Genomic DNA, 16,876 nt, shown 5'->3' with positions numbered 1-16,876 from the left:
AACCAATTCGCATCAAAATAAATCAATTTTTAAAATTTTGCTAAATTTCCCCAAAAAAAACCAAGGCTAACCCCTTAGGAAATTTTCGGGTTTTCAGATGTTTTTTATTTTTTTCTTATTTTTTATGCTTTCTTCTATTTAAAGCATTATTTGAGTGAAAAGAAACGTATTGCAACCAATTCGCATCAAAATAAATCAATTTTTAAAATTTTGCTAAATTTCCCCAAAAAAACCAAGGCTAACCCCTTAGGAAATTTTCGGGTTTTCAGATGTTTTTTATTTTTTTCTTATTTTTTATGCTTTCTTCTATTTAAAGCATTATTTGAGTGAAAAGAAACGTATTGCAACCAATTCGCATCAAAATAAATCAATTTTTAAAATTTTGCTAAATTTCCCCAAAAAAAACCAAGGCTAACCCCTTAGGAAATTTTCGGGTTTTCAGATGTTTTTTATTTTTTTCTTATTTTTTATGCTTTCTTCTATTTAAAGCATTATTTGAGTGAAAAGAAACGTATTGCAACCAATTCGCATCAAAATAAATCAATTTTTAAAATTTTGCTAAATTTCCCCAAAAAAAACCAAGGCTAACCCCATAGGAAATTTTCGGGTTTTCAGATGTTTTTTTATTTTTTCTTATTTTTATGCTTTCTTCTATTTAAAGCATTATTTGAGTGAAAAGAAACTTATTCCAACCAATTCGCATCAAAATAAATCAATTTTTAAAATTTTGCTAAATTTCTCCAAAAAAACCAAGGCTAACCCCTTAGGAAATTTTCGGGTTTTCAGATGTTTTTTAATTTTTGCTTATTTTTTATGCTTTCTTCTATTTAAAGCATTATTTGAGTGAAAAGAAACGTATTGCAACCAATTCGCATCAAAATAAATCAATTTTTAAAATTTTGCTAAATTTCCCCAAAAAAAACCAAGGCTAACCCCTTAGGAAATTTTCGGGTTTTCAGATGTTTTTTATTTTTTTCTTATTTTTTATGCTTTCTTCTATTTAAAGCATTATTTGAGTGAAAAGAAACGTATTGCAACCAATTCGCATCAAAATAAATCAATTTTTAAAATTTTGCTAAATTTCCCCAAAAAAAAACCAAGGCTAACCCCTTAGGAAATTTTCGAGTTTTCAGATGTTTTTTATTTTTTTCTTATTTTTTATGCTTTCTTCTATTTAAAGCATTATTTGAGTGAAAAGAAACGTATTGCAACCAATTCGCATCAAAATAAATCAATTTTTAAAATTTTGCTAAATTTCTCCAAAAAAAACCAAGGCTAACCCCTTAGGAAATTTTCGGGTTTTCAGATGTTTTTTATTTTTATCTTATTTTTTATGCTTTCTTCTATTTAAAGCATTATTTGAGTGAAAAGAAACGTATTGCAACCAATTCGCATCAAAATAAATCAATTTTTAAAATTTTGCTAAATTTCCCCAAAAAAAACCAAGGCTAACCCCTTAGGAAATTTTCGGGTTTTCAGATGTTTTTTTATTTTTTTCTTATTTTTTATGCTTTCTTCTATTTAAAGCATTATTTGAGTGAAAAGAAACGTATTGCAACCAATTCGCATCAAAATAAATCAATTTTTAAAATTTTGCTAAATTTCCCAAAAAAAAAAACCAAGGCTAACCCCTTAGGAAATTTTCGGGTTTTCAGATGTTTTTTATTTTTTTCTTATTTTTTATGCTTTCTTCTATTTAAAGCATTATTTGAGTGAAAAGAAACGTATTGCAACCAATTCGCATCAAAATAAATCAATTTTTAAAATTTTGCTAAATTTCCCCAAAAAAAACCAAGGCTAACCCCTTAGGAAATTTTCGGGTTTTCAGATGTTTTTTATTTTTTTCTTATTTTTTATGCTTTCTTCTATTTAAAGCATTATTCGAGTGAAAAGAAACGTATTGCAACCAATTCGCATCAAAATAAATCAATTTTTAAAATTTTGCTAAATTTCCCCAAAAAAAACCAAGGCTAACCCCTTAGGAAATTTTCGGGTTTTCAGATGTTTTTTTATTTTTTTCTTATTTTTTATGCTTTCTTCTATTTAAAGCATTATTTGAGTGAAAAGAAACGTATTGCAACCAATTCGCATCAAAATAATTCAATTTTTAAAATTTTGCTAAATTTCCAAAAAAAAAACCAAGGCTAACCCCTTAGGAAATTTTCGGGTTTTCAGATGTTTTTTTATTTTTTTCTTATTTTTTATGCTTTCTTCTATTTAAAGCATTATTTGAGTGAAAAGAAACGTATTGCAACCAATTCGCAACAAAATAAATCAATTTTTAAAATTTTGCTAAATTTCCCAAAAAAAAACCAAGGCTAACCCCTTAGGAAATTTTCGGGTTTTCAGAATTTTTTTATTTTTTTCTTATTTTTTATGCTTTCTTCTATTTAAAGCATTATTTGAGTGAAAAGAAACGTATTGCAACCAATTCGCATCAAAATAAATCAATTTTTAAAATTTTGCTAAATTTCCCAAAAAAAAAAAACCAAGGCTAACCCCTTAGGAAATTTTCGGGTTTTCAGAATTTTTTTATTTTTTTCTTATTTTTTATGCTTTCTTCTATTTAAAGCATTATTTGAGTGAAAAGAAACGTATTGCAACCAATTCGCATCAAAATAAATCAATTTTTAAAATTTTGCTAAATTTCCCCAAAAAAAACCAAGGCTAACCCCTTAGGAAATTTTCGGGTTTTCAGATGTTTTTTTTATTTTTTTCTTATTTTTTATGCTTTCTTCTATTTAAAGCATTATTTGAGTGAAAAGAAACTTATTGCAACCAATTCGCATCAAAATAAATCAATTTTTAAATTTTGCTAAATTTCCCCAAAAAAAACCAAGGCTAACCCCTTAGGAAATTTTCAAGTTTTCAGATGTTTTTTTTATTTTTTTCTTATTTTTTATGCTTTCTTCTATTTAAAGCATTATTTGAGTGAAAAGAAACGTATTGCAACCAATTCGCATCAAAATAAATCAATTTTTAAAATTTTGCTAAATTTCCCCAAAAAAAACCAAGGCTAACCCCTTAGGAAATTTTCGGGTTTTCAGATGTTTTTTTATTTTTTTCTTATTTTTTATGCTTTCTTCTATTTAAAGCATTATTTGAGTGAAAAGAAACGTATTGCAACCAATTCGCATCAAAATAAATCAATTTTTAAAATTTTGCTAAATTTCTCCAAAAAAAACCAAGGCTAACCCCTTAGGAAATTTTCGGGTTTTCAGATGTTTTTTATTTTTTTCTTATTTTTTATGCTTTCTTCTATTTAAAGCATTATTTGAGTGAAAAGAAACGTATTGCAACCAATTCGCATCAAAATAAATCAATTTTTAAAATTTTGCTAAATTTCCCCAAAAAAAACCAAGGCTAACCCCTTAGGAAATTTTCGGGTTTTCAGATGTTTTTTTATTTTTTTCTTATTTTTTATGCTTTCTTCTATTTAAAGCATTATTTGAGTGAAAAGAAACGTATTGCAACCAATTCGCATCAAAATAAATCAATTTTTAAAATTTTGCTAAATTTCCCCAAAAAAAAACCAAGGCTAACCCCTTAGGAAATTTTCGGGTTTTCAGATGTTTTTTATTTTTTTCTTATTTTTTATGCCATATGCAAATAGCCAGGTTCCCAATGTCTCTCGTGTTTCGTGACTTAATTCAACAAGTTAACAATTTAACACAACACTAATCAAAGTCTTCTCTCGCTATGATGATTAGTAGTGATTTGCATATTAGTGCATGCATATTTTAACCATTTTCATTCATTAAAAGTACATTAAATCTACAGAAATACACCATTTCCAAAACCTTGGCTTACCCATAACGACGGCAATTGGATCGGTAGTTTGCAATGGAACGTACAAGAGGACACATTGTGGTTAGTGTGGCCATTGTTATACTACTGATAGAGTCTTCGTGGACGTCACTGCTTTACACCAACTTACAACACTCATCCAGGTGGATGATGAAGCATCAGCAGAATCGATGGAACGTTCTAGCACGCTGGTATCCGTGGTTTTATATGGTCGGGAGAGATTTATTTGCACCGAGCATTGGCTGTCCTGGGAACGAAACGTACGTACTGTACGGAAGACCTTGCGGCAAATCCTGTGGCACCTATGGCCAAATCTGTCCGTTTGTGCGGCTCAACCGTTGTGTGTGCGCTCGTGGCCATGTGCGTAATGACAACGGACACTGTGTGCACTACACGGAGTGCAGAAAAACGCTCGATGACGTGGAGTTTTTACATTAGGAAATGAATGAAAGTTAGTAATAAATAATATTTTATGATGTTGGAAAGTTTTTTGTTGAAACGGAATGTCGTAGTAAAGTTGTCTGTACTTTTATCGTAAGTGTTGAAGGAGTTCTACTTCATGGCGGCATCAATATCTGTGTTTGCCCGAAAGACTGATCCGATGCATAATGCCAGAAAACCCCTAATGCAATAAACTCCCGAATGTGGAAGACTGTATTTGCACAACTGTTTTCAAGGTGATACAGTTTGGACTATATAATACAAGTAGACACACACAGTTTGGCTCTGTGAGAATATTGATTCAGCGTGTGAAAATGAAAAATTGTTTTGTAGTTATTACGATGCTGGTGACAATATTTCTAACGATGGTAAAGTTAATTTAAAATGCAGCATGTTTACAAACCATGGATGAAAATATTGGATTTGTATCCTCCCTTTTTAAATTTACAGTTGTCGACTGAAGGTCATCCAACCGGCAAAGCAAGAAAAGCCGGAAACGCCGTGACAAAAGAATGGATTGCTCTAACTAATTCAACTCCGACTTTCAGTACTCCGACTGGAAGCACTGTTACGCGTAGTCTTGCTGGTACCAAAGCCACACAAGCTGCAACGAAACCTCCACCAACACCCAATACATTTAGAACAACTACGAAGAAAACCCCACGAGGGTAAATGGAAAACCGGATCCTCCAAACCCTACTTAACCGATTACTAATACCACACATAACTTCAACTCTCAAGTCCTTTTCTTTAAGCACTTAACGGTCTTGTTGTAGTGTCTTTCTACCGAACAATAGTAAACAAATGGATTCTTCTTCAAACATATTTGTTGATTTACCTCACAAACAGAAGATTTCGCGACAAATACTTACAAATCCACCTACCATGCTAAAGGAAACACCTTTGCGGTCGTTCAAATAAAGCTTACCAACAAACATTGCGAATCTTTCGCCGATCGTCGTCGATCAGACGAATCTTTGAGTTACAACCTTCGTATTTTTGTGACTTTTACTTCGTTCATTGACTGGAAATCTGTTGCTATGCTTTATGAAATGATGGCATCCACTATTCCACGAGTTTGTATGTATATGTGACATTGACATTGCAAGACGTTCGCAAATCTCTAAACATTTGCACAAATGTTTTCACGGTGAAACAGCTTAGACTATATAATCCAAGTGCTTCAATGCTGGTTGTGTAGCAAAGAAAAGTTCTACACGGTAGGACTATCACCTAAGTGCAAGAAGATGAAGAATCTGATGGTGGTACTCACCACCATGATGGTGACAATATTTCTAACCATGGTAAGCTTATTTTGAGGTGCAGCTAATTAACAAACATACAATGATGGTGTTTCTAAAAATTGGTAGATGTTGGCTGAAGCAGGTCGAAGCCCCGTTACAAAAGAATGGGTTGTTAACACTCAACGAAGCACAACGATGGCTCCGCCAACAAGCCAAGCCATGATGCCACCTACACAGAACCCGGGTGTTAAAACTCCCCGGCCTCCGCCAACAGATCATGCTTGAAAATCTACCACACCAAGAAGCTCTCCTAAGCGGAGGTTCTACTTTTTAAATCACAATACTATTCGCAATGTTTCTTTTGCAGCTGTTCAAATAAACCTAATAAACCATTCGAAAATGGACACAATTCAGAATGTATATCACTGTACAATTAATTCATTGCTGTAGGACATTCCGATGGCATAATGCAGACGTGCTGGTGACGCACTAAGCCTTTATTGCAGTAGCATCGCCACGGGCAGCCCATTCTCATAGGACACTTTGGCTTTATGTTGCTGCACGTTCCTTCGCATCCATTACCGCAACACACGAACGTTTCATTCGTGGCGCAGGGTGAAACTAAAAGATAAAAGAAGAACATTAATTGGATTTAGGGTATAAGTTCTTGGGCGACCTGGTGGTGCATGTGATAAACGGGGCCGGTCCACACGGCAGGAGCGGGTTCAAATCCCATCCCAACCTCAAGCGATCTTGGTCTGCCATTATTGCGGACTTTCGTTGACTTTATTTTCCCATATCAGGATAGTCAGTCCTGCCTACGGAGGTTCCGTCTGTATGGGATTTGATAGCCGGTCTTGTCGTGTCGAGATCGACGTCTCTACCATCTCTACCACCGGGCTGCCCCAAGAAGTTAGTTACAGGCATATTCATACGTACATATAACTTTTTCCCTCAGATTACATTTAGTGTTCAGCAACTCCTCGTGATGGACGTACTGTAGAACTGCTCCAAAAAGTATGGGAAATGACCCGAAATAACCAACTGTTAGAACAGAAACAACTATACTGAATGAAACCATAGCTTCACTAACAATCGTCTCACAAGCCTATTGCGAAATTCTTTTATAGTATTGCTGATGGTCGTTATTACTACATTATAAAGACCTATTATACCGAATGCCATCTTGCTGTTCTTTGTTTTTGTATTCAAAATACGCTTTATTGCTCTATCACAAATGATGCTTACATTCTGTTGAATTGTGTTGACAACATTTTTTCGGTTAGAAGCTCGGCCGGATAAGACCGGTATGTAGTATGAAATGAGCGATGGTAGTGGATAGTACACGAACGAGTTGCACGCACAGAGGAAAGAACAAATCATCAGCTTAAATGCTACCATATACTTACACCCTAAACACTTGTCACATCCTACGGTTATTTAGTAAGTTCGATTGCGCAATATTTGTGTGTGTGTGTGTGTGTGTGTGGCAATTTAGAATGTTCGCATGGATGAACGTTCTCTAGTGATCAACCAGCGGTCCCCAGAACATGCGTGAAACGTGTGCTTCCTTCTCGCTGACGAAGAAGTCTTTGCCAAGCTTGACGAATTCGTCCAGCGTAATCTGACCGTCGCCATTTTTGTCGATCACCGCAAACGAAACAGCTGCATTCTCCTCCGTCAGACCCAGGCAGCGGAAGAACAATTTGAATTCATTCAGCGAGATGGATCCCGATCGATCCTTGTCAACGGCCTACAAAGGAACAAATAACAGGTACACAAGACGAACAAGAACAACGAGGAACTCGAGGAGAAGTAACAGCGTGTGTCATATGCTGGTTAATCCTAAAATCCTTCCAGCTTTGTGAGCTTCGTACGTCCGTTGGTCGAGGCTTACCTTGTACAGGTAGGGCAGAAAGCGGTGCACCTTCTTCTTGAGATCCTTATCATTGACGACATGATGCATCTCGGTGAGATACTGCTCCACGGTGACTAGATTATAGGGCGTTATTTCACCCCACTGTGATTCCCAGGTAGTCTGCAAACCAAAGGGGGGGAACAGGGTAAAAGATTGCTATACATCGGGACGAGCCTCACTTACTCTCATGATGTCACGAAATTCGTTCTTCGCCTTCACATCAAGATGGCCGAGCGAGGCGAATTTTTCGGTCAGTAGCATAAAATCATCGTACGAAATGACCCCATCCTTGTTGACATCCAACACACCGTGCAGGGTGCGCATCTTACGCCGCCAAAACTCGGAATTGCCCTAAAAAGTAAAGCACAGTGCGTATTTGGGTGGTGAGAAGAATAAAGTACAAAAGAAGTCACGTATGTGTGTTAGTATACCATGTTCCTTTCCGGTGCGTGAAAGACCTGCACAAATTGAGCATTGGAAATGTTAGTAATTCGTATTTAATGTATCTCCGTATAGCCTTGATCATGCAGAAGTCATTATATCTAACGATTCATTGTCGTCCGATCCTACTTTGGTGAGTTTTTTTAATTTGCAGATATAGAACAATCCAATTGCTACGTGTCTGTCGACAGGAAAGTTTGCAACGCACCTCCTGCTAGACGGTCAACGATCGGCAAAGCGTTTTATGTTCTGGTTTTGCAAGTGATCGTGTTAAGCTGTTGGTACAACATGTGTATTAGTGTGTAAAGTGTAAAGAGGAACAGAATAAAAAGCCATTATGTCTATCGCTACTTTTGTTTTCATATTGGCAACATCTGTACACACAAACACCCGGTTAAGTGAGCCACTCTTGAATTCGTGGATGGAATGATCATAAAAAAACGAATGCTTATCCGCGGAACGATCAACTCGGTAAAGCGTTTGTGTTGGTGTTGGTGACTCGCTGTCGCTTATTTCTAGTTAAACTTGATAGTGCATCCCCATAAGCGCTACAAAACAGCTGAAAATCTGGCTATCATTGTCTTTTGAGGAGCTCCAAACACGGCTATAGACTTGGGGTGTGCTGTGATTGGAATTGTCCCGCCCACAGATTAACCCCTCCATCAACAAGAAATCAGACGACGATATTCGCCGGAAGACGCAATCTTAAGCTGAATATATAATGAAGTCTGGCGATCGTTACTAATATTTTAAACCCGTTTTGTTCGTCTTTAATTTAAATTCTATTCTCTCTCCATCGTCATGCGTTTGGCTTTGTCTGTGACGGAGGGAACAAGAAAAATTAGGTAACAAGCATCATATTTAGGTCTTTGTTGTGTACCTCAACCGATGACCTTGCAGCCTCCCCGTAGGCTTTCGGCTGTGTTCCAAACAGGTACATTCGAATCTTCGGTGTAACTGTTCTGCGTTCAGAAATAACACAATCTGAGGCTGATCGACCTCTGCCGGGGCACGATTAGCTCCCATCAAGATGAAGAAAACCTTGAGATCAGCCGTGTCATGACGGATCACGATCCGAACGATTGGTAGTCTAGGTGTTTGTTTGCTATACTTACACGCTCCTTACGTTGGCGCTGCCGTGGAGTGGTATCACGCTCGTCATCCGAGTCCGAATCCGAATCGCTGTTGTACGCACGTTCTGGAGCGGCCGTTTTCTTCGAGTACTTGCGGACGGATGTAGAGACGAAGCTCTTGCTGGGCTGGCTATGTTGCAGGTAGTTCTTTTTTTCGGTCGTCTGCAAAGGTTAGTAAACATTAGGAAGCAACATTAGCTATTAGGAACTCAAACGCGTCAGGAGAGCTGTCGAAGAAGGTTCATAAGAGAAGGAACTGGTGGAGATCAGGTAATTGAAATTATGTTCCATGTTCCATGTGTGAACAGTCACAATGGTTTACCACGTGAACCAGTCCTAATTGACCCAGCTACCTAATGCTGGTTCAGAACAGTGACAACGTGAGCGAGAACATGCCTGCATGCAGCATGATGCTCTTATACAAATAAATCATTATCAGCCTGTCAACATAAACGCTCTATGCGCTACGTGTCGCCTGGAACAGAGGCTCATAAGTAGGACACAGGGGTCAAAATTAGAGCATTAAGAGCAGCTCCGACTGGATAAGAAATTGACCAACTGACGGCTTATGTCTTGCAGTGCTTATCACACTCGAAAGAAACTGGGCAAAGATTTCGATGCATGATTAAAAGGGGAACCTATGCGTTCGGTCAAACCTACACGATGGACCGGCCCTTCGTGTCATGTGACGTGATATGCCATCACAGGGCTTTCTACTTATTACCGAATAATTTCCAACGAAAGAGAAACTGGAGAAAGAGAGACATGCGCTACCCCTCAACATAATCATATATGACATGGGAAAGGGCGCGACGGGACGCTCCATGTTATGTTGCAGGGTACGGGTTCGTCTGGGGTTTCCATTTTTTTTGGGAGACCGCGGATAATAAATAAAGTGCTTGTTAGCAGTGGTGCAACATAACACACATGCACTAGCCCAAATCGGCCATGACATAACAGAGCATAAAGAAAAAAACGCGAATGAAGCTTCTGGTGTTCGATTCGAGTGGTGTCGTTTTGTTTTCTAAACATTTGTCCCTGGTGGTGTCCTCTAGTGTTCCGGCGTCAACATTCAAACAGCGATGCAATGGTGCGTTGCAAATGCGCCGAAGAGCGGACTTTAGCTGAAGAAGTTCTTAGTGCGCATGGTTCGTGGATGTGTATTGTGTTTTGGATTTTGCTTTGTTGGTGGTACATTTTCCCATAAGTTTCCACTTTCTGGAAATGGGTTACAATTATCATATGCGTTCTAAGTTTGAAACTTTCTCATTTTTTCACGTTGTGGAAACTATAGAGGACGCATTTTTCTGTTCTTCACTGGAGGCTCGTCTATAGCTGTTGTTAACAGTTCCATAAAAGAGTTGCTAATTATGTGGGTATTGTATTTTAAAGATGGAAGGGCTTACCTTTACCGTAGTCATAGCCGAAAAATCGGTAATTGTCCGAGCGGAAGAGAGGGTTCGAACTTGCCGCTCGATCACTGCCAGCGCTGGGCGGCCATGGCTTCGCAACAGTGCGAAAGACATTTTGATGTTGTGCTTCTTCTTCTCCTAACTTCACTTCAACGCGAAATGTGAAATCCGCTTGGCTCGACCTTTCACTGAACCACTTTTTGCTATCACTTTAACCGTGCGATTAGTCTGGAAACGAGTGCCTTTGGATGAAATGTTTAAAACACGCTGTTTTTCGTCTTTTGCAAACACACACCAAAGAGTATTTTGCTGAATCCACGACGCACTTCCTCTGCACGCTGATCGCTACCAGACAGCAACTGGAAATGACGACGAATTTGAATTTTTTCCGTATCTCGTCCACACCGTGCATTCGAGTTGCCTCCATCTCTGTCGCTCCAATGGTTTCAAAAAAGGTTTGTGCGCTGCTGCGTTGAAGTTGAAGCGAACCCCTAACGTCTCAGTGCGTGGCAGGCATCCCGCTCTGGTGCATGGATGTTTTGGTATTTTTGGTCCATCGGCGAACGGAGTTGTGCCTGTTTTTTGGCCACCCTACTAACACAACGAAACTTTGAACCCGGCTTCTTGGCAGTGGTGTGTGTGCCACCGCAACGTTGGGTTTGTGCTCGCACGCACGCACTTCTTCCAACCGATGGTTATGTTTCGGTTCTGGAAGGGCGAATATGTGTAAAACGAAAAACAACAATCTACCACTACCATAGTAAATATTTATACTACATAAAAAAGGGTTCGAAGAATGTCTATGCATGCTGTTAATATATACGAAAAAAAACTAAATGAAAATGTAACTAATCTATAAAATTGTCTATTCGAAAGTCTACGAACAGTACAGACAAATCTGATAACGTATCCTGAGAATGTTTTTTTTTGCTCCTTTTTGCTACCGGAGCTCATTTCGGACGTGTAAAAGCTGCTTATCATGAGATGCCACCTGCCGTATAGATGGCGCTACTAAAGTTTCGACCAGAGCGGAATTGGGGTTAGTGAAATATTTCAGTTCTCGCTGAAATTTGAATTTCTCACACCGCAACCGCGTTATTTGCAGGTGTGGATTTTTTATTATTCAAATTGTCTTCGAACCCTTACTTCAAAACAGAAAAAAAACAGGAAAGAGAAAGTATAATTCAGTGTTAAAAACAAGTGAAGCTGTAAAGGTGAATATAATAAAAACGATGTACGAGTCCTTCAGGTTAGGTTGAGAATGCTGCTCATCTTCTTCACATCCTTCACGTTTGAGTCGATTTGCGTGTACCTGTAAGCGCACAAGGAAACTAACAATAGATGCGACCCCCAACGGACAGTGACTTAATACTCACATTTCTCCAATGATCTGTTTTATAATGTCTTCCTGCTTGACCGGCAAAGTGAACGTCTTCTCCTTGGCAGTTTTCTTGTTCGTTTCCAGCTCTATCTGCTGCGTGGTAATCTTCTGTTTGGCCTGATCAACATTTTTCTGCAACAACTTTACCGACTGATGCATCTTTTCGATCCGCTCGGTAAATTGCTTCTCGGAGAAGGAGCCCTTTGGCAGTCGTAATGTAGCAAGTCGCACCACTTCCTGAGCCCTACAATGTGTTGGAAAAACAGAACCGACGCATTAATGATGGGGATGTAAGAGGTGCAGAGATGGCATGCAAAACTATTTCTACTTTCATTCGGAGGACATAGTAAAATGCTATTGAAAATCACTTTTCCGCCGCCTGTAGAATTACAGGAGGGCGTAAAAAAGTTTATTGCTTCCTCAAATTAAAATACTAAACAGTTTGTCAAGCAGTCGAGTCAACGGTCAGGTCAACGGTCCTCCTGTCAGACTACAACAGATCCTTAGGCTTTCTCTTCCGTGGCTTGCGTCGCTCCCGATGCTACCGACTGTCCATCGTCAGCTGGTGCATCCTGGCACGATAGCGACGGGAACTTCTGGTACAGAGCAGCGCGGTACTTCGGATGGCTGATGCCGTACACAATCGGGTTGTAGACGGCGTTGGCCTTGGCGAACAGCGAGCCCCAGATGGTGGCCAGCGGGCTGATTGGAGCTGCCTTGAAGATTCCGGCGAAGTTGATGACCAGGTACGGAGTCCACGCCATGAACCACAGCGAGATGGTGACCAGGGCGACCTTGGCCAGCTTCATCTCGGTGCTGGTGTTCTGGGCTTCCTGCGTACGCAGCGAGGCGACGTTCATCTTCTTGGCCTGTTCGCGCATGTTCTTCTCGTGGGCGGACACAGCCTTCAGGATGAAGGTGTACGAGTAGATGATGGTCAGCAGAGGCAACCAGTACACGAAGATGGCGTAGATGATGATGTACGAGCGGCTCAGCCACGTCTGGGTCAGGTAGTCGGTTCCGCAAGCGGTCATGTTACCCTCCGGCACGTATCGGTTCCATCCGAAGAGCGGGGCCAGAGTCCAGAACAGTGCGAACGCCCACACGCCCAGGATGCGCAGCAGGGCTCCATTGTTGGTCATCGGTTTGCCCGAGAGACCCTTCACGATGACGTTGTATCGGTCAAACGCAATCATAGTCATAGTCCAGATCGAGGCACAGCCGAACAGCGATCCAAGCATGGCGTAGAGCTCGCAGGCGAACGGACCGAACATCCACGTCTCGTGCCAGCAGTTGATCACCATCGGCGGTCCCATAGTAAACATCATGAAGAAATCGGAGAAGGCCAAATTGACCACCAGCAAGTTGGAGGGGGTTCGGAGTGACTTGGTATTCGTGAAGATGTACATCACACAACCGTTACCGGTCATCGAGATCATTCCGAGCATGAAGATGGCAAAGCCCAGGATTGAGTGCCACAGCGGGTTCATCGGCGGGAACTGGTTCCAGTGGGGATGCACCATATGGAGCATCTCTGGCGGAACCTTGTCCACCACGGTCATGTTGCCGGATCCCTGGGTCCAGGCATCGAAATGCGGTTCAACAAAGGCTGCCATTGTTACGTCTTTTGGTTGGAGAAGACAAGCAAAACACAAAACGAAAAAAGGTCAGGAAAATCCATCTCGTTTCAAATTCCATTCGAGACCAGCGCAGCTGCTTCCTTACCACGATCGGAAGAGATCCTTTGCACTTGATATTATTAACGCCGGTTAAGGTAATTGTTGCGAAACACACACTTTTCACTTTTCACTTTTGTTCCAATAAGCTGAAGAAAATCGATTTTACTCGAACTACTTCAGACTTATGGTTTAGGCTAACGTTGCAACGGCTGCAAAGAACCAAGAACGACTCAATTTGAACAGACCACAGGGTGCACCTTTTATAGGGCGCTTTCTTGCAGTGCAATGTACATAATTGAGTTAAAATGCTTCCCCGGCGTTGCCTAAACATCTCTCCCTTTACTTGTGGGGGCTAAGGGGTTACTCAAAATATCTGAAAGGAACGTTACAAGCGTTCCAACAGAAGAAAATCGTCTAAGCAGTGCATGTGCAGTTGCTCTATTTAACTTTATGGCTTCGCACTGTCTTCACGTCCATTTGTCTAGTGCATGTGCATTCTTAATATGCATTTGGCTTTGCATTCCCGAAACAGCAGTGTTGACAAAATTAATAACTAAAAAACAATATTTTCTTAAAACCCGATACTTTCGAATGAAATCTCTACAGATTCCCGAATCCCCGAAATGGATCAGTCAAACGTCCAAAGGATAAATAACACATCATGCGATAATTGAGTTATAATAGCTCGTTTATCCATTCTTGCATGTGCCGTTCGTTTGTGATGAAATGGTGAGAAGTTTTAGGCCGTCTCATCGTCAGCGCCTGACCCATACACCACGTGTCCATATTTTTGCAAATGTTTTAAAACGATTATAAAGTTCGACTTACCGCTTGTACAGGGAGCTTTGCTTGTCACATAGATCTTCATAGGTTTCCGCCAGACGTTCGGCCGTGGCGCGAATTTTTTGCTTTTCCGCCTGCAATTCCACAATATCATTCAGCTGCTGCTGTTTGAGTAGCTTGAGGACGTGTTCGCGTTTTTCTATCTCTTGGCGAGCCTTTTCGTGCCGTACGAAATAGTTCTCACGGAGCATTCGTGTAGCCTGCGTCAGCAGTTCGAATGCTTCTTGCGGTGTTGGTTCAGTGGTTTGGTCCAGCTTCAGGATGGGTTGCGTTAGGCCCGATTTAAGAATCGATTGTATGCGCTTCTGGAATGAATCTTTCAACATCTGGAAAAAAAGAGACACACAAGCAAGAAAAGGTAACATACCACACGGAATGAAGACTATTTGATAAATGCCATTTCGATAATCTTACATTTTTTATGGGTGATTCGCCATTGTTGGTCTTTTTGTTCGATCCCGTAAGCGGCCACTTTCGTATCAAACTGTGATCGGTAATCAGATCCAGCGAAACAACCTGACCGGAGGCGAGAAACAGAACCAACCCGGAAGGTGACTGGAGCAGTGTAAAACCGAGCACAGCGTTCGTGTTGGCATTTTTAAGCGCCTTCGTGCAAACCACATATTCGGCGCGGCTGTGTGAGTTGAACAGCGGATACTTCTCCACCAAATCGTCATCTCCCTCTTGCTGGACGAATTCATGCAGTGGTCGAGTGAAATCCAGCGTGACACCGTGCAAACCAGCGTTGTGGTAGACAAAGTAGCGGGATTCATTCAGCGGGTCGCGCTTGAGATGCAACGGACACGAGTAGGACTTGGCCTCCTTCGTCTCCTCGACGCTCGGCAAACCTAGCTCGAGTTCGACCGTTTCCAATACGTGCAGGTACCATTCGCACGGGTGCATGGTAAGATTGCTGTCCGCTAGCTCGGATGTGAGGGAACGTTCGAGCGGACAGGACTCCTCGAGGAAGAGTGCATGATGTGTTTTGCCCGTGCTTTCGGCAATGATGACCGTCGGTGGTAGCGTCGGAATGACGATGAGGGAACAGGAATCGAGTCCGTAGTTATCGTCGACCTGCGGCTGAATCGAAATTGGTCCCTGCAGTTTGGGCCGATTGGTGTCGATGCCGGCGCAAAGTACATACACATTACCGTCGCCCCGCAGAATCACTATCGGCCATTCAACTTTCGTACCCGCTGCACCGGTGGATGCCTTTTTATTCTTCTGCGCGATCAAAGAATCCTGCGTTGGGGATGAGTGAACAAAACATAGAAAAAACGGGTTGAATATTCAGAGAACCGAAAGGAAGAAGTACCCATGCGATATTGGCACAAGAGGTTGTGCAAACACCAAGATGTGACACAAATGGTTTGGGAACGCACACACATTGACTCGAATGACGGGTGAGCGGACAATGCATCCGTAAATGGTGCGCCCGAAATGAGAATGATTTCTGTGGTGCATCATGTCACGTGCTACACGAGAATGAGCAAACAAACAGAGCAAGACCATCGGCCAGGTAGCGGTACCTACATTCATGAGGGTGCCTTCCTTCGGAGTAATGGCCGGTTTCGCTGTGGTGACCGTTGACGACGTCGTTGACAGGATCGTCGTCGGTGAGAACGTTGTATCGCCGATAGGGCCACTTCCACCGGTGGCGGAAGAAACCACACGTGGCGGTGCGATGTCAAAATCAACAGCCGTATCGCCCAGACTGTTAAGATAGGCGAGCTTCGAAGTGATTCCGGCCGAGGACACGTTGTTCCCCGGCGACCCGATGATGCCGGCAGTGGAGGCGTGTTTGCTGCCTGCCTTACCGCTACCGGTACCGATGACGGCTTGCGGTGTTGGTGTCGGTCCAATGCGCCATACATGACGCAGCGAGTCCACATCGTACACTCTGCAAAACATACAGATATAGGCAATTATTTTTTTGTTCTTGCACTCGGTTTCAGCACTCCGAAATTCCCGGGATTGGGGACCGGGGCCTAGACGCAGTCGGTTTCTCCTGTTTGGCGTAATCATGCCGTTGTCATCGTGTCGGATCAACGATGATTCGGTGGTACCGGAGAAATGCACCGACATTCGGACAAGAGTGTTCGCTGCTGTTGGGCGTTTTAGACCAAGTGTGATGACATAAATGGTTCGGTATTCGGTTTTTGAGGTTTTGTAGAACGCATTTACGGTCCAACTTGGGTACGATCTAAGTGTCGAGACTGTTCTTTCTGGGAAAGGGCTGTATTACCTTATCGAATTGTCCGACAGGAGAGCTAGCAAGTGTGAATCGGTCGGCGATGCCGGATGCCAGCGGATCTGCAGCAGCTCGAGCATTGCATTTTCGGTAAATAGATGTTCATCCAGATTGTAGGCACTGTGGACGGAGAAAGAGAGAAAGTGAACAGATGAATAAAAAAACATATTGTATAATATTTTGACTTGCATTGGCGATGAATTAAAACGCCAAACCTTTTCCCAATAAATCTGTACTGTAATCCCCTGGCGTATCCTTGCAACATGCTAATTAAAAGTTTCGCCATAAGTACTGCTTATTTCGATTAATCGTAGCGAACGAGAAGA

General features: G+C 41.3%; 3 protein-coding genes and 1 long non-coding RNA gene across 4 annotated transcripts in view; 1 reads left to right on the top strand and 3 right to left on the bottom strand.

The window, feature by feature from the left end:
- The first annotated feature begins 4,538 nt into the window (after positions 1 to 4,538).
- On the top strand, positions 4,539 to 5,908 carry LOC125762604 (uncharacterized). The gene is made up of 3 exons (XR_007418237.1): positions 4,539 to 4,616; positions 4,699 to 5,552; positions 5,619 to 5,908. It is a non-coding gene; the product is annotated as an uncharacterized LOC125762604 (long non-coding RNA).
- Positions 5,909 to 6,684: 776 nt separating this feature from the next.
- Positions 6,685 to 10,762, bottom strand: LOC125762591 (sarcoplasmic calcium-binding protein). The gene is made up of 5 exons (XM_049424866.1): positions 10,391 to 10,762; positions 8,967 to 9,146; positions 7,594 to 7,761; positions 7,390 to 7,530; positions 6,685 to 7,245 (listed from the first exon to the last, which is right to left on the bottom strand). The coding sequence occupies exons 1-5, from the start codon at positions 10,508 to 10,510 to the stop codon at positions 7,015 to 7,017; spliced, it is 840 nt and encodes a 279-aa protein (XP_049280823.1). The 5' UTR covers positions 10,511 to 10,762; the 3' UTR covers positions 6,685 to 7,014.
- Positions 10,763 to 11,493: 731 nt separating this feature from the next.
- The window catches only part of LOC125762570 (nuclear pore complex protein Nup88), a 50,207-nt gene continuing 44,824 nt past the window's right edge, over positions 11,494 to 16,876 (bottom strand). The window contains exons 3-8 of the mRNA XM_049424813.1: positions 16,545 to 16,670; positions 15,833 to 16,199; positions 14,714 to 15,541; positions 14,285 to 14,625; positions 11,773 to 12,021; positions 11,494 to 11,708 (exon numbers count right to left, since the gene is read on the bottom strand). Of these exons, the coding sequence (XP_049280770.1) occupies positions 11,642 to 11,708; positions 11,773 to 12,021; positions 14,285 to 14,625; positions 14,714 to 15,541; positions 15,833 to 16,199; positions 16,545 to 16,670 (1,978 nt within the window). The 3' untranslated portion in view covers positions 11,494 to 11,641. The remainder of the gene's footprint in view (positions 11,709 to 11,772; positions 12,022 to 14,284; positions 14,626 to 14,713; positions 15,542 to 15,832; positions 16,200 to 16,544; positions 16,671 to 16,876) is intronic.
- On the bottom strand, positions 12,142 to 13,704 carry LOC125762584 (opsin-1-like). Its single transcript, XM_049424858.1, has 2 exons — positions 13,503 to 13,704; positions 12,142 to 13,401 (listed from the first exon to the last, which is right to left on the bottom strand). The coding sequence occupies exon 2, from the start codon at positions 13,391 to 13,393 to the stop codon at positions 12,281 to 12,283; it is 1,113 nt and encodes a 370-aa protein (XP_049280815.1). The 5' UTR covers positions 13,394 to 13,401; positions 13,503 to 13,704; the 3' UTR covers positions 12,142 to 12,280.

The sequence above is a fragment of the Anopheles funestus genome, chromosome 2RL, assembly GCF_943734845.2.
Source record: "Anopheles funestus chromosome 2RL, idAnoFuneDA-416_04, whole genome shotgun sequence".
Lineage (NCBI taxonomy): Eukaryota > Metazoa > Arthropoda > Insecta > Diptera > Culicidae > Anopheles > Anopheles funestus.
The sequence above is the reverse complement of the archived record's forward strand: the minus strand, read 5'-3'. Positions and strand labels throughout refer to the sequence as shown.

Bases quoted from the DNA above. Each gene is read 5' to 3' on its own strand.
- LOC125762591 (XM_049424866.1), bottom strand. From the start codon at position 10,510: ATGTCTTTCGCACTGTTGCGAAGCCATGGCCGCCCAGCGCTGGCAGTG. The intron at 7,531-7,593 runs GTAAGTGAGGCT...TTTGGTTTGCAG, and splicing joins AATTTCGTGACATCATGAGA to ACTACCTGGGAATCACAGTG. The intron at 7,246-7,389 runs GTAAGCCTCGAC...GTTCCTTTGTAG, and splicing joins TTCTGCCCTACCTGTACAAG to GCCGTTGACAAGGATCGATC.
- LOC125762584 (XM_049424858.1), bottom strand. From the start codon at position 13,393: ATGGCAGCCTTTGTTGAACCGCATTTCGATGCCTGGACCCAGGGATCC.